Source organism: Chlamydotis macqueenii, chromosome 18 (assembly GCF_036417535.1).
Source record: "Chlamydotis macqueenii isolate bChlMac1 chromosome 18, bChlMac1.mat, whole genome shotgun sequence".
Classification (NCBI taxonomy): domain Eukaryota; kingdom Metazoa; phylum Chordata; class Aves; order Otidiformes; family Otididae; genus Chlamydotis; species Chlamydotis macqueenii.
In genome coordinates, this window is record NC_141573.1 from 11,803,761 (window position 1) to 11,826,632 (window position 22,872).

Consider the following 22,872-nt stretch of genomic DNA (forward strand, 5'->3'; position numbering starts at 1 on the left):
ATGATCCTGGTGGGAATTCTGGTACCGCCAAGCTGGCGGAGACGCTCACCCTGGTTCAGAGCGCTGTGGCTCTGGCGGTTTGCTGGTGCTTCAGCGATATTTTAGCGTTATTTGGCGGCTGCCGCAGCCTGTCTGCGGCTCTCTGGCTGTGTTGCTGTTGGCGTGGCTGTGCGGCTGTCCCAATTTGTATTGGGGACACCCAGAGCGGCACCCCGGGGCGGGATGTGCCATCCTCCCAGCTACAGCCCTGCCGCGGCGCCAGCCGGGTCTGCTGGCGGGGCTGGCCCCCGTGTTTGTGCAAATAAAGGAGTTGAGAAGCAGCCGGCCTCCTTCGCCAGCCTAGGTTGGCTTGAAAGAAACTTCTTCCTTCCAGAGAGCGATCTGAATCATGGCTGGGGTTTGCAATATGGGGGTTTTTCCCCCAAGAAAAGCCCTCGTGCTCCCCTCCCTCATCCTTTCGGAGGTGGCACCCGCGCCAGGTCGCCCTGGGGAAGGTTTTTGGGAAGCCGTGTCCCCTTAGCACAGTTCTGTGTTTCTCTGATGCCTCACGTCCCTGACCTATTTATCAGGAAAAGCCAAACCCCTCTACTCCAGAGATCAAATCCCGTCTCAGTCCCCCGGGGCCGAGAGACAAATTCCGTCCCCCAGGAATGCGATGCCCGGAGGTTTTCCCGGAGATGGGGTACGGCCCTTAGCCGGGGGTTAGAGCCTGGAGGAGGAGAGGGGTTTGCAGGCGCTGTCATTTTCTCGGCCTTCAGCTTTTCCCATTATCAAAAATAGTCCTCGCAGAAGCAATTTAATAGGTCCAGGACTGTGGTGTAGTGAAGGGAGAAGGCTTCATTATATTAAAGTCAAACACACAGGAATATAATGGAAAATTATACATTTCAGACTGTGCTTGAGAGAGCGGCGTATTAAACATCGCAGCGAAAATAGCCGGGTAAAGTGTTCCCAGCCTGCTGTTAGGTGCTGGCAGAGAACTGCTTTATTTTTCTACTTATTTGTCTGATGACGTTTAGATTCTTTTTTTTTTTTTTCCTTTCTTCTCCTTTTGAGCGAGGAAGACTTATTATTCTCTTCAGCTCTGGGGTTCCTGGAGACCGTAAAACCAGGGCTTTTGTGGGAATATTCCTGTGGGGCAGCAGTAACCCTCCGTTTGGCTGATGGAGAGCATTGGGGCTGGGGAGCTCTGGCCCTGTGTTCCTCGCCGATGCCTGGGGGGAGAGGATGGCAAAATCCATCTTCACCGCTTCCTCCCGTGCATCGCTCCGCTGGGCAGCGGGATGCGGTGGGCCCCACCCTGGAGCCCCCCTCCATGGCTCCCGGGAGATCCTGAGCTCCCGGCGCGGGGATGTGGCTGTCAAGAGGAGGCTAAACCGCGTCAGCCTGGCAGGTTTTAATTAAACAATTAGCTTCTCCAAAGTGGCATTTCCTACCAGCCCTGGGTGCATGAGCTGAATCCTAATGAGACTGGGAGAGGGGAGCAGGGGGGAACGAGAGCCTCTGGGGGACCCGCGGCGGGGAGAGGGGTGCGTGGGGGCTGCGGCAGGCTCCCAATGCCCTTGGGCCCGACCTGGGGGCCTGCGGGCAGGCGGGATTGCTGTGGAGCATCATTGCCTCCGGGGCCGCGTGTGGGTGCCAGGGAGGTTTTCTGCCTCCACCCTGCTGTGGATGCGCTGCACCCAGTGGATGCCACAGTGTTTTCAGGGGAAAGAGGCTCTTTTGCAAAATTACACCTGCACTGTGCCTGCAACGGGGTCCTGGGAAACCCCCCCGGCACTGCGGCCGTGGAAGCAGTGGTGAGATGAGATGAGATGGAGCGCTGACGGTGCTGAGCAAGGGGTGGTTGGTCTCCCCCAGATCGGCGCCAGGCAGCACCCCGCACCCCGGCTCAGCTCCGTGTGACTGAGGTGGGCAGTTGTGCTTTGCGGAGGGCTCTGCCCCAGTTAACGGAGCGCCCGTCGGCAATTCAGAGGCAAGATCGGCGCCTGTCATCGCGTCAGCCCTGGGGAGCCTGCACATCTGTAATTGGGAGCAGCAGCTGCGGTTTCCAGCCCGGCTGAGATCTCAGGTGGGATTTTTATGGCAGCGAGATGCTTAGAGGGATCTCGGCAGGCTGAGCCTTTGAGCTTGGGTTTGATGGGTACTTCAAAAGGAGATTGCTATTTTGGAGGTGCAGAGCTCATAAAATAGAAGAAAGTGATGAATTATCTTCAGGGTGTTTTTGTTTATAGTCCTGCTTTTGGGTGAAGCTCTGCAGAGATGCACAGGGGAAGGGGTCCCAGGTCCTGCGGCTCATGTAAAAATAAGGGAGTGTGGAAAAATCTGTCTTCCTAGGGCAGAAAATTCCTTTAAAAAGAATTTATTCCAGAGGGAAGGGGTGCATCGGTGACACAGCCCTTGCGGCAATGCTCTTCCCACGGGGAAAATCATGGCAACGGCCACGCACCAGCCTGGCCAGAGGGCAGCAAGCCCGGCTGCCTGCTTCTGCCTGCTCGCCCTGGAACCTGTGCCACCGCCATGCCAGGGACGGGGACCAGCTCATTTGGGGGATGCTGCTGCGCCGCTGTGCAGAGGGGGAGTTCCCATGCCAAGACCTGAGCGTGGCTCTGGGGACAGGGAGACTCAGTGCTGGGAAGGGAGCGCAGGCAGAAGTCTCCCGAAGACCGGCAGCGTTTCGTAACCCACGCTAAAAATACCCGCGTGGTTCCAGCGCTGCCGGTTCTGTGTAAATAGCAGGTACTGGCGTGGGGGTGCAGCGACAGCGCCGGTGTGAGCGTGGGTATCAACGCTCGTCCATCCCGGTGTGCAGCCGGGTGATGCCTCCCTGCCCTGTCCCATCCCACCCTGGACCGCAAACCCTCAGAGAAGCGGCGGTGGGAGAAGAGAGATTTTATTTTTTTTCCCTGCATTGTGCACAGCCAGCCGCGGGGCCGGGTGGTTTGGTGGGTCGTAGTGCTGGGACAGTGAATCCCAGACCCTGCTCTTCCTCTCCGGAGCAGGCAGAGCCATGCCGAGGCCGGAGCACGCAGGAGGAGAGGAACAGGGGACGCTGGACCTGACCCCGGGCACCACGGGCTGCTCTGCTCTGGGTCAGCGTGGCGGCTTTCCCAGTCTTCACCCCTCCGCTGTATTTAAACGTTACCCCCCCTTGCCAACAGCTGTGGGGCGTTTCTTGGGCTGAAACAGTTCAAACTTGAATTGGAAGTGACCTATTGCATGGAAACTGGTTTTATTTTATAACTTAACAAAAATGAAGAAAAGTGAGACTAGAACAGAATGGAGTGACTTCATTTTCACCAATACAGGGGCTGAACCGAAATGAGTCCTTCCTCCTCTTTCTCTCAAGTGCTTTGTGCCTTGTGAAGTTTTTCCAGTCCCAGTTTTCTCCCTGCTTGCTTTGGTGCACAAGACACGAGTCTTCAGCGGGTGGGGAGAGCTGTTGCCCAGGACGCCGCTGTCCCGGGCCACCGGGCCCAGGGAAGGGACAAGGCTGTCCTCACTTGCTGCCCGCGCTCTGCTCTTCCCCCTCACAGGTGGACCCTTTCCTGCCTTACGAGTACACCTGCGAGGGGATGCTGGAGCGGATCCACGCCTACATTCAGCACCAGGTGGGGGAGCATCCCTCTTCCCCTGGGCAAGCGTCCCTGTCCTCGCTGGGGGAGCATCCCTGTTCTGCCATGGGTCCATCCCTGTTCTGGCATGGTTCCATCCATGTTCTCCCATGGGTCCATCCCTGTCCTCCCTGGGGAAGCATCCCTGTTCTCCCATGGGTCTATCCCTGTTCTGCCATGGGTCCATCCCTGTTTCCCTGGGCAAGCGACAACTGACCCGATGCAGCTTCTCAGCGAGGACCCCAGGTCCCAGTCCTGTGCAGCCAGTGGCCTGATGGCAGAGAGCACCAGGAGATGGGGATTCGGGGAGGTTTGTTGTGAACCAGAGATGTGGCTGGGGGTGGTGGAGTGGGGTGAAGGCCTTTCTGCAGCAGAGAGTAAGGCAGCATTGGGTGAAGAAGAGGTGGCTGGTGCCTTCATCTCCCACAGCAGGAGATGCCATCCATAGGTGACTTCAACCTGAGGAGCAAACTCAGCAGCCCAAGTATCCTGCTGTCCCACCAGCAGCCTCCCTTCCCCATCTCCAATGCCTTGCCCTGTCCTTCTAGGCACTGACCTGTGGTCTTCTCTCCCACTAGGATTTCTGCACTGCGTCATCTCCTCTTCCTCCCAAGGCCAAGAGTCCTGCTATGCAAAGCCCTCCGAGCCCGCTGGCCCTGTCCCCCAACGCCACCCACCTGGTGTGGTCCCCCAGCGCCAGCCGGGACCTCCGCGCCTGGCCACCGGTGGACTCGCTGCAGGTGTGGGTGTCGGAGACGCGGCACGCCTGCACCGAGACGTGCCGGCGGCGCGGGCTGGTCTGCGAGCCCACCTTCTTCAAGTTCCTCAACAAGAAGGAGGTGTTTCTCCAGTGAGTTGTGATCTTCTCAGCGAGGTGGCGGTGAGGGCCATCAGCCAGATGATAGTCCTCCTGCTCCCCCCGTCCCCAGCACCCATTTTCCTCATGTCCCCTCTCCTGAAATCCCGTCGAGGTGCCTTGAGGCCGAGGCAACGTAGGCAGGGTGCTGCGGGCAAAGCAGCCCTTTGTTTTTTGTACACGTTGGCCTTGACTTCACGCTTCAGAAGGCTACGATAGCCTTTCCAGGCACGTTTCCGCCTGGCTCCCATCCTGTTCCTCTCCATCTCCTCCGCGCTCTCTGCCTTTCTCTCTTTTTTAAATGCCTTTCTCTATAAAACTGCATTTTGAGCACACAGCAGTATAAATCTGCCACCGGGCTCCGTGCTGCTCTGTGGGCAATTAAAATGCGAGCGTGAGCGTTGCTGTCATGCTGGTCAGGCAGGCTCTGCGAGTCCCACTGACATTTTTATACGATAAATTACAGCTGGGGCCTGGATTTCACTCTCTGCCCTCCATGCCCCCTTCCAGACCTTAATACGAGCTGGCTCAGAGACTCGGCGGTTGCGAGGGGCTGGTGGGAGGGCGATGCCAGCGCTGCTGCTCCGTCTGCAGACATGGGCACAGGTGGGAGGAGGGCGATGCTAAGATCTGCACCGGGAATTTCTGCGTCTCCTTAGGGCGTTTGCTGGTGCCCAGCCCTGTTCTCCTGGCTAATCCTGGCTAGCAGGGGTCGCTCGGGCATCCGCTGGACTCGTGTGCCCTTCCAGGGGACATTGGCTGCTGTGACATGGGCCCACGGAGAGCGGACAGACCTCTCGGTCGGTGCAGGATTTAAAAGATCTGCGTGGATCTTCGTATGTGATTTCCTGAGCCATCCATGTCCCACGCAAGGGTTGGGGTGGTCTCTGGGCTGCAGGGTTGGGTTGCGGGGGTCACCCGTTCCTGCATGGCATGTTTGGCTGGTGACACGCGTTCACGTCTGGCCAAGGGGTGCCAAGCACAGCGCTCGTGGTTCCTAGTGCAACCAGCAAAAATCTGCCCAACGCCTAGCAAAGGAACTTCCCCGGGAAGGACAAAACGGCGTGAAAAAACTTCGGTGAAACTTCAGGCAGCCTCCCCCCTCGAACTGACCCACCTTTGTCTTTGTTCTTAGGCTCAGCATCACCTGCGAGAGCACCGAGTACGAGATGAACCACCTCTACCCGGCGGTGGCCGAGAACGTCCACGAGTGCTACCTCCAGAAGGAGCCGCTGCTCTTCAGCTGTGCAGGCTACAACACCAAGTACCGGCGCCTCTGCCCCTGCCGCGACTACCGCCAAGGACAAGTGGCTCTGTGCCGGGACTGCTTGTGACTTGGTGCGTCCCGGCCCGCGTTTGCGATGTGCCACGTGCAAGGAGTGGCTGTTTCTCAAAGCTTCTGCAATAGCCGAGGGAGGTGGGACGTGTCCCTCCCGGCGGCTGATCCCGGGACGTCGGACTCTAGGGGTTGTTTTGTCCACCAGTCAACTGTGAACGACCATGTCCTCACCCTTGGTTTCATTTTCTTCTGGAGGAGCATCGTCCAACCGCAGCTGAACCCACCTGGACCTGGTAGCGCTGGGATGGGGTGGTGGGGAGGGGGGGGCCGGGACACTCTTCCCCTCCTCTTGTGATGGGACAAGCCACCAGCAGACTGCAGTTTCAGGGGTTTCACCCTCTTCAAGCATCCTAGGTTGTTTTATTTATTGATTTATTTTGGTTTTTTTTAACCCTCCCCCTGACAAATGGTAAATTAAAGGGGAAGCGACACCCAGCCCTTCTGTGGGAGTTATTGGGCAGAGCTGTGTTGGGGGGCGCAGGGGGGTGGCCGGCGCCCACCTTGGCCGCGGAGCTGGGGGAGGACAGAACCCAGGGAGAGCGGCTGGGCTGGATGGACGCAGCGGCCTCTGCACCCGCGGTGCTCCTGTCGCTCGGGAGCATTCGGTGGCGAGGCTCCCGCATTCCGTAAAACACAGAGGCTGGAAAGTTACAGGCTGGAAGCTCCCTCCCGGCCCTTTCCCACACGGAAACACTCCTGGCCCGGCCGCTGAGGGAGGCTGGTGGGGCGGCAGCCGGTCCTGGCCGTGTCACCGAGGTGATGGAGAGCAGCGGCGTGGCAGGATGAGCGCGTGAGGTCTGCCTGGTGCTGTTACGCAGCTGAAGGAATGGGATTTTCTCCGAAAACCCAGCTCCCCCCTCCCCAATCCCCCTCGCCATCTCCCTGCTCTGCCCTGGGAAGGGGGACGCCGCACGGTGCTCCTGTCCTCCGGGCGTCCCTTCAGCCGAGCCCGCGAACCCTCCGCAGCGGGACCGGCCGCACCCTGTGCCGGATGAGGTGGGAGCTGGAGACGCTGCCGTTATTCCGGAGCCATTTGTCATCTTCAGTGCAAAATTGTGCAGGCAGCCTCTATCCCGCCTGCGATGCCAGAGAGGGGAAGGATTGATTAAGTAATTTCTGCGTCTTGCAGCTAGCATGTGTGTAAATAAATGCAGCGCGAGCCTCTCTTCGCAGAGCTGAGCAGCAATACCGTGTGCCTTCCTATGGCACCCCGCATCTCCGGAGAGCATCGTCAGGCAACGGCTCCGGCACCGCTCGCCCCGACTGCTGCGACCCTTGGGTGGGCAGGAGAGGCACGGGGGGTTTGCAGGCACCAACTACCAGCGATTCACTTCCCAGGGCGGTGAGGACCAAATAAAACCTGGTTTGTAGGAGATCTAAGCGAGCGTTAAAGACCAAGAGGTCGCGATGCCTCCCGAGGCAGCGCCCGTGGCAGATTGGCTCCCCGTGCAGCTTTCTCCACGGGTTCTGCTCGGCCGCTTTTAACATCGCCTTCGCCTCCCGGCAGCCCAGCGCCTGCCCCCCCGTGGAGTCCCAGTTACCCGCTGGCAGGAACGTTTTTCTCCAGGCTGAAATGAAAGGCGGCTCGCTCCCCTCGGCCCCTCGCTCCCCTCGGCCACGGGAAATGAGGATCTGGCCAGCGCCTCGCTGGGTGTCGGGCCAGCCCGTGGCTCTGGGCGACGGGGCTGAGGAGCACCCCGCTGTTACCGGTCACCTAACCTGGTCCGGGAACACCAGCGCTGGGCGCGAGCAGTCGCTGGAGCATCCCAGTGCCTTCCTGTGCAGCGCTCGCCCCGCTCTCCCCTGCCAGGACACGTTTCTGTCTGGAAGGGAGCGCTGGGAATGGTACAGACGTGAAGTTCACGTTTTATTAAGTAGGAGCACGGAAGAGATTTAAAGGCAAGCCGAAGCGCTGCCATATGAAAGAGATTCTAATTACCGCAGCTAATTACCAAGAATAAATCCCCAGTTGGGAGGGGGAGAGAGGGGGAAACGGTGTCAAAACTGTGAATAAAATGAAACCATTAAAAATCAGATGAGGAGCTGTCAGCTACACCCTCGGCTGCGGGTGACGGGACGGTTTATTGAACAACCGGAGCACGTGCCTGGGGATCCCCCCCCAGGGGGGTCTGCTGGGGGAACATGGACCTTCTGAGGGCATCTATGCTGGCATAGCAGTGGGCACAGCCTCCTCGTTTGGTTTTGTTTTTTTTTTTTAACCTGTTTTCCTCTTCTGGCAGCCGTGAAACCAGGACAGGCGTGTCGAAAGAATGAGATTGGTCTGGAAATCCATCTTCTCTACCTAGAAATGGAGCCAGGGGCAATTTTTGTTTCTGAGCCTCGCTCTTCTTAGGAATTCCACTCAGAACTTTCTTTCTGGAGTTTGGTCCCCCCACCCCCTCCCCACCGTTTTTAGTGTTGATGGCGTCAAAACCTTCCCTCAGCAGCGCAGCCGGGGCAGCGGGGAGGGCTGGCGAGCAGGCGGGTGGTCCCTGCCCCGACGTCCCCTCGCAGCATCCCGCTGCCACCCGGGCCCCTCTCCCAGCACCATCCCCATCCCCTGCGGGAGCCCAGCCACCGGTGGCTCCCGGCGCAGCAGCCCGGGCTGTAATTCCCAGCCGGAGGGAGGCAGCGGGGCTGCTCCGCTCTTACCTGGGGCTTTGTTAGGAAATTGTCAGGCGTCTTTTCCCGCCTGATCCCCAGCTTATCGGCAGCCCAGTGATACAGCAAATTGCATCCGTGATGTGGACAGGCTGGCCGAGATAAACCCATTTATTTCCCCTCACGGGTTTATCGCCGGATCGAGGAGCTGCTGGAGACGGAAGCGCCGGTGGTTATTTCCCCGCTGATGGATCTGGCTGCCACGCCGCCTCCGGTAACCAAACCCCGCAGCCCGGCAGAGACGTCTGATGGGCCTGTGGCCGGGATTACTGGCTCCTGTATTTCAAGGTCTTCCATTAATTGAGTCCTGTCTCCCTGGTGTCATCCTTTTTTGTCTTTTTTTTTTTCCTTCTTCTTATTCCTCCCTCTACCCTTCAGAAAGACTTCCCAAAATAAACTGATGCATTTAATCTCCTGTCCCCTTCTCTCATCTCTCGCTCCCTTTGGCAAAGCCAGGGCCATAAAGAAAGTGAGCAAATGGAAAAGCTGTCTTCAGACTTATGGAGTGAAAAGAGCAGTGAAATCTTTTGCTTTTTTTTTTTTCCCTTTCTTTCTCTGTCTTTTTTTCCAGTGGAAAGGACGTGGGGTGGGAGGTGGGGTGAAAAACCCCTTTCAGAGCTGTGGGGCTGAGCATTCCTATCAGCCCAAGCAGTGATGCCCAGTGACACTTATTGTGGCTCGTTAGCGGAAAGCCGTTAAACCCCTGGATCGATGTTTTCTCGGGAGAGACAGGGCCCGTTCAATATTATTCCCCAGCCAGGCAGAGAAACGCCAGCGCTCCATCCTCAAAGCCGAGCAAAACTGCTGAGCGTGCAGCTCCTGCCAGCGCCCGCCGCGGGGACGGGACGTGTCCCAGCCCGGACGGTGTCGGGGCCAAGCCAGGATCCAGCCCTTGGCATCCAGGACTTCTGGAAAGGGGGAAAAATGAAAGCTTGGGAGGATCGGGAGATTTTTTGGGGGGGTTATGTGCCTCTGCGGGGCTGAACCCCCAGCCAGGGCCCCTGGGTGCCGGTGCCACCACAGCAAAACTGGATGGATAATGTGGCTATTCCCAACAGCTGGCTGCTGGCTTTGGAAAACCGGGAGGAAAGGGGGTGGTGGGGTGCGCAGCCCCTCTCCTCGCCATCTCTCGGAGGCCTCGCACCCGCTGGAACCCATCTCCCAGTAAAGACCAGTTGGAAACAGGACAGAGATTTGGTTTTAGTTCTAGAGTGAGCTACCAGGTGGATCAGCTTTTCTATAAATATAAACCAGCAAACAGGAAATAACGATCTGCCCTAATTTAGTTCCTTTCATCTAAGGATTCAAAGCATCTGACAGATCTCTAAGAAATAAGGAAAGACTTTGCAACCTGCGTGGAAAGGCAACTGCTCCAGGGCTGTGCCTGCAACTTTTTGCCAAGTGTTGCATTGCAAGCCCCAGTTCCTTCCCAAATTACCCCAATTTCACAGCACTGAGATCTGGACCTCTCACTCCTTCTCAGCAAGTCAGCCCGGGAACAGGTGATGTTCTTGCAACTTGGTGCGATGCACAGCTGGTTCAGCGCCGTCGAGCGTGGAGGATTGTTTATGTATTCAATTAATTGCGTTAATTAATTTTCAGGGGAGTGTTGAGAAAAATAATAAGAAGCGCCAGCAGCTCTGCCGGCTGTCTCGGTGGGAGCAGGGGCGTGATCCCAACGCGTGGCTCAGGGGACGGAGGCGAGCCCAGCCATGCAGCGCTGGGGCAGGGGTGAGTCACAGAATCACAGACTGGTTTGGGTGGGAAGGGACCTTTAGAGGCCACCCAGTCCAACCCCCCTGCCAGGAGCAGGGACATCTCCAACCAGATCAGGTTGCTCAGAGCCCCGGCCAACCTGGCCTGGAATGTTTCCAGGGATGGGGCATCCACCGCCTCTCTGGGCAGCCTGGGACAGTGCTCCACCACCCTCAGGGTAAAAAATTTCTTCCTTTTGTCCAGTCTGAATCTACCCTCTTCCAGTTTAAAGCCATCACCCCTCATCCTGTCACACCAGGCCCTTGTCAAAAGCCCCTCCCCAGTTTCCCACCAGCCCCCTTTAGGCACTGGGAACCACTCTAAGGTCTCCCCAGAGCCTCCTCTTCTCCAGGCTGAACAGCCCCAGCTCTCTCAGCCTGGCCTCACAGCAGAGCTGCTCCAGCCCTCTGAGCATCTGCGTGGCCTCCTCTGGACCCGCCCCAACAGCTCCACATCTTGTACAGCGGTTGGGGTCGGGGAGAGCCCAGCCCGCACCTTTCCAGCAGCGCTTTCCTCAGGGAAAGGTAAACCCAGCCAGCCTGGGAACCGCACAGAGCCCAGCCGCTCCAACTGCTGCATCCCCTTTCCTGGCATTGCCCATCCTGCCGGCCCCGGTGCGTGCTTTGCCCCGCGTCCTTTGCTCTCGCCGGGTCTGGCACGCTGGGATTTCCTTGCACAGTTCACCCTGGAAATAGGGAGGGTGCTGCACCGGTGTTACCTGCACAGATCCTCAGCCACCGCTGTCCCCAGGCTCTCACAACATTTCCGTCCCTCTGCGAAGGTTTGTTCAGGTTTGGCGCTGAGGTCTGCGCCACCTTGGTTCCTGTCCCCAAATCTGGCGGTGGCAGTGCCACAGCAATCATCACACCACCCCACAGCAGCAACCAGCCCTCTGCCCTTCGAGCTGTGGCCAGCTGTGGCCAGGCAGGGACTGGGCTTGGGAGCAAGAAATTTGTAAAAGAAATCTGGGAGGCAATGGATTTCCACACTTAATTAACTTGACACATTAATCCCAATTAGAAGCTGTAATTGGGATTACAGTGGTTAATCATCTTTCCCCCCGCAAGCAACAAGCGCGCTATCTGCCTTTACTCGGCGATAAAAGCAGAGGACGTGGAGTTACGTCTCCCCAACGCCGGAGCTGCTGCCGCCGCCAGCTGTGCACACCCCGGGGGGGACCGGGTCTGGTCCCCTCAACGCGCTGCTCCCCGGGACGGGGGCAGGCGGTGGGACAGCACTGTGTGACCCCGCAACCCCCCTGTGCCTGCATCATCGCCGCTTTTCCAAGAACACGGCAAATTTGGCTGCTCCCGCTCCTCTTTGAGTGGTTTCCTACCAGAAAACCAAACTGCGGGGCGATGTCGTTGACTTTGTTGTCCCTCGCCACTGCTGTTTTATGCCGAAACGCGCCTGAATGAGCACAGTTGCTTGTTCTTCTCTTTCTGAGCCCGTTAACGAGGCGGTGTCCTGCCGTGCCGGGTTCATCTCAGTGGGAATGCGCAGCAGCCCTTTCCTCCTGCACCGCTTTTGATGGCGTTTGTTGTCCCACAGGTGCCGGTGGGCTCTGGACCCCTCGCAGTGCCGGCAGCAGCTCAGCACCGAGCCCAGCCCCAGCTCCAAACCCACCCTGCCTCCCTCCGCTGCCGCCGCGTCAGGATCATTCCCGGCAGCCACGACGCCCAGCCCGGGCACTGGGAAAAGTGCTGCGGGCACTGGGAAAAGTGCTGCTGGCACTGGTTTGGCTTCGGGCCCTGTCCTGCCCCACTGAGCACCGGCCGGGGGGCTGAGCGGGGAGCTCCTGGAGATGCTTTGCCCCAGCGCTGGCTCCCAAAGGAAATTCTGGGTGCCTGGTGTCCAGGACGCGTCAAAGCCGCTGGGCAAAGCTCTGCTAAACGCCCCAGAGAGGACAAACTCACCACAGCAGTCCCCAGAATCATCCCTGCCAGTATTGAACGGCAGGGAAAATACAGGATTATGCTGTTTCTCACATTTGGCTCAGCTTTTTAGCTGCAGAGAACTTGTGCACTGCAGACCTGGGGGGTTATCGTCAACCATGGCGTGTCGTGCCGCGGAGGAAGGGCACTGCGGCCTTCATCCTCCTCCGGCCGCTCCGCGCGCAGCCGGTGCCTTCGTGCCTCCCCACCTCCGGCTCCTGCCGTCGCCCCAGGGGCTTGGGCTGGTTTTGGAGATGGTGTTTTGGTTGGGTGGTTTTGTCATAAGCGTCGTTGAATGGGAAAAATAAAAACTCAAGGAGCTCGGTGGTGTTTTCAGTCCCGTATCGGCGACTAGCTCAGAATCCTCAACAGGATTGTAAAATAAAATTAATCTGCATCTGCCGTGCGTCGCTTGTACAAAGCTTCTCTCCTTCGCCTGCCAGAGGGGTAGTTTGCAGCCCCGCTTATTTCGGTTTGAGCGCCATGTACCTGCTGGGCGGCCCCAGTACGCCAGAAACCCGCAGGGACGGGGGGAGGGGGCAGGAGGAGGAAAAATGGGTGATGTCTCTCGTTGAGTTTGCAGCAAGCTTGTGCCCCATCCAGCAGACGCTGTCTGTGCGGGTGTAGCAAGCTGCACTGGTTGTACTGGTTTGCTCACAGGGTAGAGCTGCTGAGGGGAACTGGGGGAGCTGATGGGGACCAGGGGATGTTCTCAAGCTGCTGTGGGAACCCCTGAGCAACGCCAGCCACGCTGGATGGGGAGGGAGAAGTCTTATTGCCATGGAGACCGATGAGACTGTTGAAAACTGGTTGCCATGGAAACCAGTTTAGGAGTCTATGGGGCCGTCCCGCCCAGGCTGGTCCCCACGTCATGGGGATGGTGCTGGTCCCTGCAGCTTGGGATGGCTGGGACGGTTGGGTACTGAGCCCCCACTGCATCCGCCAAAATGAGTTACCAGAGGGCCAAACTGGAGTAATGCAGCCCCAAACCGGGGAACCGAGCAGCCTGAACTGGAGTAGCGTGGGCTGGTGGGGAACGAGCTGATGGATGTGTCTCGGCTCAGGCCACACAACCCGCCAGCAGCCAGGACCACAAATTGGGCAGAGGCACAAAGACTAACGTGGCTGAGGGTGGACACGCGGCACAGGCCACCTCTCCGTGAGAAATCACAGGGGGGCCGGGAGGGAAGAGCGGGACGGGGACGAGGGGCCGGCGGGAGCAGCGGGAGGGCCGGGGGATGCTCTCGGTTTGGCGGTGGTGAGGTGGTGCAAAGAGCGCTGAATAGCTGTCCCTCCCCACCCAGTGCCAGTACAGCATCTCCTGCCCAGGTTCTGTGTTCGTTCTGCTTCCTAAAACAGGGACTGGGGGAAAACACGGGCGGCCTCCTCACCCGGGCTGAGCCTCTGCGAGAGAGGGGTGTCCTCAGCGGGGACCGCGGTGCGTTTGTCACCCTTCCCGGGAGCCACGCTCACTGTGTGTTAAACACCCCGGGATGCCTCCGAGCCCTTCCAGCCTTGCTCCTGGCACTCGTGGGCTGGCGCCTTCTGAGGGTCACTCCCTGGCACCCGTGGGGTCCTCTCCCTTTTCGCCTGCACCCGCCGCCACTCCCAGCCGTTTGTTGTCTGCCCTCAAGACACAGCACCCCGGCCGTGCCCCCTTGCTCCGGGGGTGGGAAGCCGCCAAGCGCCAGGCCATCCTCTCACCCCAGCTACACCCCAGCTCCGCGGGGCTAGCGGATGCTCCGACGTCCGTTCAAGATGGAGGATCTCCACTTGTGACGGGACAAAGTGATGGCCACGAGATGGGAGCACATGAGACCTGGGGCGGGGGGGTGTCCTAAAATCACCTTTCTGCCCTCCTTTCCTGTGCCCAGGGGTCCAGACGCAGCAGCCTGGAGCCAGCCTGGCCTCCAGCGAGCCCACCCCATGGTGTGGAGGGGTGGTGGGAGCAGCTGGAGCCTATAAAGGGCTGTTAGAGAGGGTTTGGGTGGGTGGGGGCTCTGGGTTGGCCCTAGAGCCTGGGTGTTGGAGGAGGGATGGTTGAGGGGGCTCCAGGCTGGCTTGGTGAGTTGGTACCCCGACCCTGTGCACTGAGGGGAGGGTTGGGTGGTGTTGGCTGTGATGTGAGGGATGGTTTGGGGGCTGTCAGGGCACACCCCATTCTGAGATGGGCAGCCTGAGTATCAGGAGCCAGGCTGAGCTGGTACCCCCAGGCGTGGGGGGATTGCTCCTCCTGTAACTGCTGACCCCCAAAACCTGCTTGGGGGGATGGGATGGAGGGGCCGTGCCCCCCACTGCTGGGTGCCCGAGAGCTCAGCTCTGGCACCGACTGCAACCTCGGGGTGCCCTTTAATTTTTAATGCTTCAATAAAACAGTAATTACAAACACCGCAATTCGAGGGTTTAAGCAGAAAGTATTAACTTCCCAGGGTTTAATTATTCAAGAGAAATTAATGAAAGCAGGTCTGGATGCTGCTGGCTCGTGGCATTCCCTCATGGGGCCGGCGTGGACCCGCTCTGTGGGGAGCGGGGGATGCAGCCCATCCCCGGGGTGTCAGGGTGCCCGCCGCAGCCAGGGCAGAGGTGTGGGGGAGCTGGGCCGGGCCGGGGTGAGGAGGGGTCCCGGGGGGAAGCGGTGCCCCCATAAATGGCTCTGTCTCTGCTGTCTGGCCACAGAGGCGCGGGACCGTGGCCGCGGGGCGCAGCTCTCTCTGGGAGGTCAGCGGCCACTGTGATGCGAGCCAGCGCTGCGGAAGGCCCTGCGTTAACCCGAGTGGGGAAAATGAGGCAGGTCCCAGCCCCGGGGCTGCTCCCCCGTGCCCCCACCCAGCATCTGCGCCTGTCCCCTGCCTGGGAGGGGACTCGGGAGCTCCAAAGTTCTGCTTTCTGGAGTTTTCTGCAGTCTTGATTGTGTTCTGAGCTCCCTGGGAAGGTTTCAGGCTGGCTTTTACAGCTCTGCTACGGAGCGGCACGGTTCAAAAGCTTCTTTGCTGGGGAATGGCTCTGTTGGGACACGAGTGCTCCCAGGGCTGCTGAAACAGAGCAAACAGCCGGTGTCCTGGCAAAGCTGGTAGATTTGGGCTGGCTGGTGTTGGCCCCCGGCTCCGAACAGGGTAGTGGTGGAGTTGGGAAAGCCTTGAGGGAGAGGGGCGAGGGACAGGGAAACGGGGATACGACGCTGCCTGCCACGAGTGAACGGTGGGGCCCAGTGGGAGCATCCTGCGGAGCCGGGAACTGTTGGGGTTCTCCAGCTCATTGCACCCCCATCTGAGACCTCGGCCCTTTTCCCGCGTCCACGCAGCCCCTCTTCCACGTAGGCACCAGCGCGTTGCGGCATCGTCCTACGCAGCGTATCTGTGCGGTGACGGCATCGGCCGAGGTCTCGGGGAACCACGCTTGCTAGAAAAGCCCGTTGTTGTTGTTGTTATTAGCAGTTAGCTGTCATAACGCCATTAATAAGCAAACCTGCCTGATCAGGCTTCTGCAGCAAGACGGTGAGAGCACATCTTGCAAAATGGAAATGGTTGTTTGTCGGGGCTGGGCGAACAAACTGGGGGAGCGGAGGAGGCGGCGAAGGCTGGTGGGGAGCGGGGTGGAGATGACGGCTCCGCTGATGAGGCGCTGGGGATGGGAAGGAACGGGGCCTCATCTGCAAGGGAAATGAAATTATCACCCGCTCCACCAGCAGCCCTCGTGCCGCAGAGCCTGATGAGCCATGCAGGGAGGGTGTTGGAACGGGGGACCCTCAGAACACCCCGCACCCCAGCACGGGGGCACGGCCTGCTTGAGCCTGGGTGCCCTCCCCTGGGAGCAGGTCCCGTGCGTTTGGGGCTGTTGTCGCCCTCTGATGGGTCTGGGGTGACCCGCTGCCCGAGGGGTGGGATGTACCTCCTTCGCCACCTCTCTACTCGTCATCTCGTGCCATTTGGGCTGTATTTCGGAGAGGTCACCTCAATAAATGCCGATCAGTCACTCCTGAAATAGGAGTGCATTTTAAGGAGAGATGAAGATGCTGATCAGAACGAGATCTCTGCCGGAGCCGGTGAATCTTGGCGTGGCAGCGCCCTGAGCACTCACCCCGTCACCCTGCTGTCACTCAGCGTGTCCTCAGGTGGGTCTCATCACACGTGGGACAGCAGTTTTTGGCCCACGCATGGCTTTGCGGGCGGCTTCTGCCTGCGCTCGGGCAGCGCGTGTGTCGGTGGGGGCAGCGCCCGCAGCCTGCGCCAGGGACAGGGAATAGCCAGGTCCATCCCCGCACTGGGGATGCTCCTCACGGGAATATTCCCTCATTCCCATCCCATAAACAGGGCATCAGCGCTTCCCAGATGGGAACGCAGCTCCATAGTCTCCGTCCCTTAGGGTGATGTCTGCTGGGCTGGAAATAGAAGGGAATTGGGCTTAACCGAGGAGCTTCGGTGAGCCGGGAGAGATTTAGGAGATCCCGTTAATCAGTCGTGGCAGCGCTGGTCTGCGTGAGAGACCTGGCAGCTCCGCGCCGGCTCTGCGGGGAGAGTTCACAGAGCTCTGTTGCCAACCGTTCGGGCGTTTTAGTTGGGTCTTAACTTTGATCTTTGATTTAGCGTCAGTAGATTATACAGACAAAAAGTCATTCCAAGGTGCTTTATTCTTGGGGGGGGGGGGGGGAGCCAAAATGGAGTAGTTTGATGATGTCAAAATGATTTTCCGCTCCTTCAAAATAATCTCGCAGAACTGACCCAGCTTTTACCCGCACTCCGGCTGTCAAAGAGCTGCCTGTGTTCAGCAGGGGGGTCTGTAAAATACAGGGGCAAACCGGGAGGATGAACCCTGGTTTTATTACCAGTGTGGGTGAGGGATTCCCGTGACACCGTCTGGCAGAAGGAAAGGTGCTGGGGGCCAAAACCTGCACGGAGGAACAGCAGATTTGTTGTTTCGTTACGAGGGAGGGGAAGAAAAGAGGAGGAAAGCTCAGGTCCAGGCAGGGTGAGTGCCAGCCCCAGGTGATACCGGTTCACGGCCGTGGCAGGGAGCTGAGGGAAGATGCTCCCAGCGCTGCCTGCTCCTGCCTGCCAAGAGGAAACGGCAGAAGGGAAAAGCTGTGAAATCTTCCCTGCGGGACCCTCCCGACCCTCCCTCTCCGCGGCTCTCGGGGCAGGAACCCCTGAACCGTGCAGCCATGTCAGGGCCTGCTCAAGGGGAGCGCGAGCAGCACCACCAAAACGCCCCAGGAGAAAAAAATGGGGGGACAGGTGATGCTCATGGCGTGGGGGGCGTCTCCCGAAATCCTCTGTCCAGAGCCTATGCAGCTGGGTAGGAACAACAAGTCTGGTTTAGCCACTGCTTGAGGTGTTAGAGCTGCTTATATCGAAATATATATTTATTTTTTTTTTTCCACTGAAACATAATGTGGAAAAATATTTGCTGCCTCCTCAGACGGATGATTAATGAGGAGGCAGAGCGGGCCCGTCAGAGGGAAGGACCTGCGCTGCCCGGCTGCTCCGTGCGTCGCCGTGCTGACAGCCGGGCCTTCGGTCCACGAGAGCCTGCGGAAGAGCTGGTATGGCCTCTCCAAAAGCCTGGGGGGAAAAAAAAAGAACATTTTCCATTTGTATTAGTTCTTCATTCAGCCACAATCTACCAAATACGCATCCTGCAGACCGCGGCGGCTCCGTGCACAGCGCTCGCCTGCCCTGGCCGTGCCCTGCCAACGCCGACCCGAGCGCTGGCTGCGCGCCTTCCCCCGGGACGAGATAGAGCTCAGGAGCGTGAGGAGCTTCTGCTCTTCTGGTTTTAGCGAAAAAAAAAAAAAAGATGCGTGGGTATTTCCTGCTGTAGGCAGGCTGCCTGCGAAGTAGGCAGTTACCTTTCAAAAATGGGGAGGTGGGGGAGAGAGGAAGAGAAAAACAAGCCAAATGAAAGCATGGACTGTGCCAAAAATACCTTCTATTTATGATTTCACAAGGTCAACAGTAATCCCTACAGCTACGAGCACATAAAAATTGATTCTTTCCTGAAGAGATTGATGGATGCGTGGTCAGGGCGTTCTCTGCTCCCGCTGCCCCCTGGCCACTGCAGGAATTTACGGGGACGCTGTGCATTTCTCTCTGGAGGGCTAACAGCTTCTCAAAGAGCGAGCAAACGCTTTCGGTTCAGAGCCGGGGTCCCGGGAAGCTGTAAAGAAGGGAAACTCTTCCTCCAGCACCGGGCTGTATTTCCACAGGTGAGAGGCTCCAACTTTGCCGCCTGCCCGCCGCGGGTCTGCGGCTCGTCGCCCTGCTCCGTCCCTCGATGCGGGGCCGATGCTCGCCCCACGGCACACAGACCTCTGCTCCTGCCCCGGCAGTGGTTTCCCACCCGAGCCCACCGCAGAGCTGGGAAGCAAGGCGGTGCGAGGCAGACCCCGCGAGGCTGAAGGCTCGATCAGTTTGTCCTAATGCTTGCATGGGAGGGAAGGCAGGACGAGTGTTTGTAAAGCCTCCACTCCTTCCCCAGCTTCCCAAACCAGCTCATCTTTCCACTCAGATGTCTGCTGGAAATCTTTTTTTTTTTTTTTTTTTTTAAATACCCAGCTTTAAAGTCCCAGCATTTGAAACCCAAGTGGCAGGAAGCTACCAAACAAAGCCCATTTATTTTTCCCAGCTTCATCCGCACAGCCGGTAAATCCTCGGTGCTACTGAGTTCCTGAGGAGCTGGCCGGGTAGCGACGGGGCTGCGCGCAAGCGGCACGCGCGAGCTGCGGTATCCCGTAAGTGGTTTGTGCTCTTTGTGTCTCCCTTCTAGTTAACGAGCAGCTTTAGGTGTGCTCAAAAGACATTTCTCCGAGTCCTACCGTGTAGCTTTGTCGCTTCGAGTGCGTTATGTAAAATGCTGCCGCACAAAGGGAACCCAGCGCTGGAGGAGCGGTGGCTTTGTGAGGTCGGGGACGGACAGGCTGGCGGGGATGAAGAAGAATCAGCACCGGGCTTTTTAACAACCACGTGTGCATCAAACAAAGCTTTTGCAAAGCCTTTCAGACAGCAGCGGGCTTCCTCCTTCGAATGCGCTGGGGTTTGTCGTGCCAGAAGTAGGGACACGTGGAAACGCAGGTTGGCGCACTCAGTGCTCGGTCCCGTCCCTCCCGTGCCAGTGGCGGCTCTCCAAACCGCGGCCTGGCGTTGGACGGTGGCACCGGCACAGCTGCTGCGGGAGCTGCCCTCAGCTAGGGCCCTGCAGCCCCTGGTCCTGCGCACCCAGCCCCGCCGATGGCTCTGCTGTGGCCACGGAGGGACCCAGCGGGTCCCCCTCCTCTCTGGTGTCCATGCTACCTCCAGCCATCTTCTTACGCTGCCGAAGAGAGGCGCATCCCACCTCGGTAAAAGGACGGGCAGGCAGTAAGTAGGAAGAGGAGCCCGAGGCCCATTTGAAAGGAGTGGGAGAGATGAAAAATCAGGTAGCCTGGGCGTAGGCAGGTTTTTCTCTCGTGTTCACAAGTCTTGGTGGGAACCGTCAGCGTTGCTCTGCTGTAGGTTGCCGCTCGCCCACCGGCTCAGCAGCGGGCTCCCTGGCTCTGCTCGGCTGGAGTGCGATGTGTCCGATGGGAGCAGCCCCCACCATGTCCCCAGGCTGCCCCGGAGCAAGGGTCCCACCCATCCCTGAGCACCCTGCAACTGCGCCTGCGGGTGGAGGGCAGGAAGACTGTTGACTTCATCCCTTCGTTGACCCAATTTCAGCCTCTCTGGAGCAGCGCTGACGTTCCTCTGAGGGCCTTGCTGCAACACTGCTTGGAGGGCGTTACCTTTCTCCAAGCTTTCCCGGCTGGCGAGCGCTGCGGTGGCCTTTGCTGCCATCTCCATCCTCGCAGGAGGGCTGAGCAGCCCCCACGGCGCCGAGCCCCGCGGAGCACCCCTGGCACTCGGGCCCCCTCCTCCAGGCAGCACATGGCCCCTGTGCTTCGTGCTGTCAACCCAGGACCGCAGAGCCGCAGGCCGAGGGAAATGGCCCCGAGCCCCAGCCAGCCTCGGGCGTTAAAATGCAGCGGTTTGTCATCCCCTGGTATCCTCCTCATGGCACCTTTGCTTATAACAAACCCTGCCACTGCCAAATGCCAATCCCACACAGATCCACTGGGATAAAGCCGCTTCCCAGAGGGGTTTGGACCAACACCGGCGATGTCCGCTGTGGTTCCCACATCCCACCCCGTGTTCTCACCTGCCTCCAGGGAGAAGCTCTTGCAGCCGTGAGCTGAGGTTGTAACATGGCTCTGCGCTCACTGCCGGGCCTGCAAACCGGCTCTTGGTCCCAGTTTAACCTCCTCCTCCTCCTCCCTACCCGCAAGTAAATAGAAAAGCTGTTTTCTCCTTCACCTCCAGCCCTGCTCCCTGGACCCTGGCTGCCAGACGGCAGCGAGCGCAGGCTTTTCTGCCCGTCCCTCCTGCCGGCGTGTCATGACTGCACAGCTGCAGACGGAGGAGAAGCTATTTCCCATCCATCTCCCCAGTGCTTTGTACTGGCTGCGGCGGGAGCCCGCGGGGCTTGGCTGGTCGCTCGAGGCGCTGCCAGAATAAGCAGCATCCTTTGTCAGCGTAAAATAGAAACGCAGAGCGCCGGATGAACAGCGATAGGTGTGCGCAAGGGCCCTGCCTCCCGCGCAATGCAGCTGGGGTGCAGCTCTGTAGCCTCGCTTCTTTTGGTCATCCCCCCTTGCTTTTTTTTTTTTTCCCCAGAGTCTTTAGATGGGTGCCAAAAGCAGCCTGGCCTCGGGAGACATGCTGTACGTAGCTTTTATGGGTGGCTATAAGTTATCTGCTAGAGGAGCCCTAATATGAATGTTTCCTGCCTGCAAATGCTCTTTTTTTTTTTCGTTTTCTTTGAGGCTGGGAAGGAAGGAAGTTGGCTCCTCCATGCAGCTTCATGGTATTTTGATGGGCTCGGGAAAGCTCAGCCCTCGCGGGGGCAGCTTCTGGCCCTCGGCGGGGAAGGGGAGACCTGAGCGCTCCCGCCCCGCTCCCTCGGGGCTGAGCCCCGCGGCCGTGCCCAGCTCTGCCGGGATGCTCGCGTGCGCTGTCACCCCGACCCACACAGGGACAGCGGGTCGGGAACTGCAGCGAACACCCAGCGCGGGGAAATCCGTTCTTTACAGAAGGAAGTAAACCGGTTTTCCCCTTGGGGCAAACACCGGTGCCTGCTCTAGTTTTATTTACTCTAGTTTTGAACATTTGTTTTCAAACTGGGAAAAGAGGGAAAAGTGGGCTGCTGCATGATGAGGTGACCAATAGACCCCAGGACAGGGGATGCTTCGGAAATACAGCTGTATCGTGGTGTCACACCTGCAGCCCAGCTCATGCTGGTCCCTGCCCTGCAGAGAGGATGGAAGGGCTCTTCCATGCTGTTTTCCCAGTTTTTAAGGAAAGCTGGGATGCTACGGGAGACAGGGACGGTGCCCGTGGCTGTACACAAGGAGATGGTCAGGCAGCCCCCCAGGACCCCCGGCCTGGGGGCAGGGACCCGTCACAGGACGGAAACCAAATTTGTGTCTGCACCACAAGCAAGCGCTGAATCTGCTCCTGATTTCCCAGGTGAGATCTCTGCCAGCATTTAAAAGGATAAATGAGATGACCTGGATAATTACGGGCCTGTCAGCTCCACTTCGATCCCGGGCGAACTGATGGAGTGGCTGATGTGGGAACTGATTAATAAAGAATTAAAAGAGAATAACAGCAGTGAATGAAAGGAAAGGCGTCAGTGTCTGCAACAGGCTAAAGGCAGTTGGTTTTGCAGCAGTGGCTGTTTGTTGCAAAGATGGCTGATCCGGAGAAAGTGGGCTGGGGAGAGGAACTTTACTTGGACGACAGTGTGAGAAACCAGGGCAAGGCCGTCCCGAGCGGGGCGCGGGGCTCTGTGCCACCCGGCTGGATGTCACCACGGGGCGCGAGGTCCCTGCTTCCTCAGGCCGTGGCTGGGCTCTGACGGATGGGCAGCACCACAGGTCCCCAGCTCACCTGGGGCTGACACCCATGTCCCCATCCCCGCAGCTCCCACTGAGCCCCTGTGGTCTCCATCCCACCCCAGCTTCAAGCACATCCCAGTGGAACTGTGTCCTCCCAGCCGCGCACAGACCCAGCGCAGAGCTGCAACAAGGTGCCCAGGGAACGGAAAACACTGGGAAGATGTGTTTCTGCCCCGCTCATCCCAGCACTGCATATCCCCCATGTTCTTCTGGCCTCCTCCCAGCCGGGAAGAGGGTGTCAGCATCCGTGCAGGATCTGTCCCCACGCTGGATGCAGTGCTCGCCTCTTTTTCCAGTTGCCATAGGAACAGACGAAGGCCTCCAAAGCATCGCAGTGGGGTGCGCGTCTAGGTCATGCTGCGGAGCAGGCAACCATTTTATAGTGATAATAAATTCAGGGAATTGGGAATTTGGCCGAAGTAGCACACAAGAAAAGGACTTGAAAAGGCAGAATGGAGATAAATGAACAAAAATAATCTTATGACAAACGACCAAACGTTGTGCTAGACCGAACTGAAATCCTTCTCCGGAGTTCAGGCGAAAGGGTCCGGGAACACAGATTGTGAGGAAAGGTTTGTCCCTGAAGCATGAAGATAGAAAGGCAAAGGCAGCACCCGAAAGTGTTTAGGGACTATTGGATTTCTAAAACCTTAATTATCTTCAGTGCTCGCGATGTCTAGATGTGAATTACTGCTGGACAAAGATTTACCATCCCTCCATTTGCATGACAGGAACTGGAGAGGCAC

The 22,872-nt window shown here is 58.6% G+C and overlaps 1 protein-coding gene across 1 annotated transcript in view; it reads left to right on the forward strand.

Annotated features, from left to right (window-relative positions):
• The window catches only part of MGAT5B (alpha-1,6-mannosylglycoprotein 6-beta-N-acetylglucosaminyltransferase B), a 62,801-nt gene extending 56,557 nt beyond the window's left edge, over positions 1-6,244 (forward strand). The window contains exons 15-17 of the mRNA XM_086762163.1: positions 3,537-3,611; positions 4,193-4,464; positions 5,606-6,244. Of these exons, the coding sequence (XP_086618289.1) occupies positions 3,537-3,611; positions 4,193-4,464; positions 5,606-5,804 (546 nt within the window). The 3' untranslated portion in view covers positions 5,805-6,244. The remainder of the gene's footprint in view (positions 1-3,536; positions 3,612-4,192; positions 4,465-5,605) is intronic.
• The last annotated feature ends 16,628 nt before the right edge of the window (positions 6,245-22,872 follow it).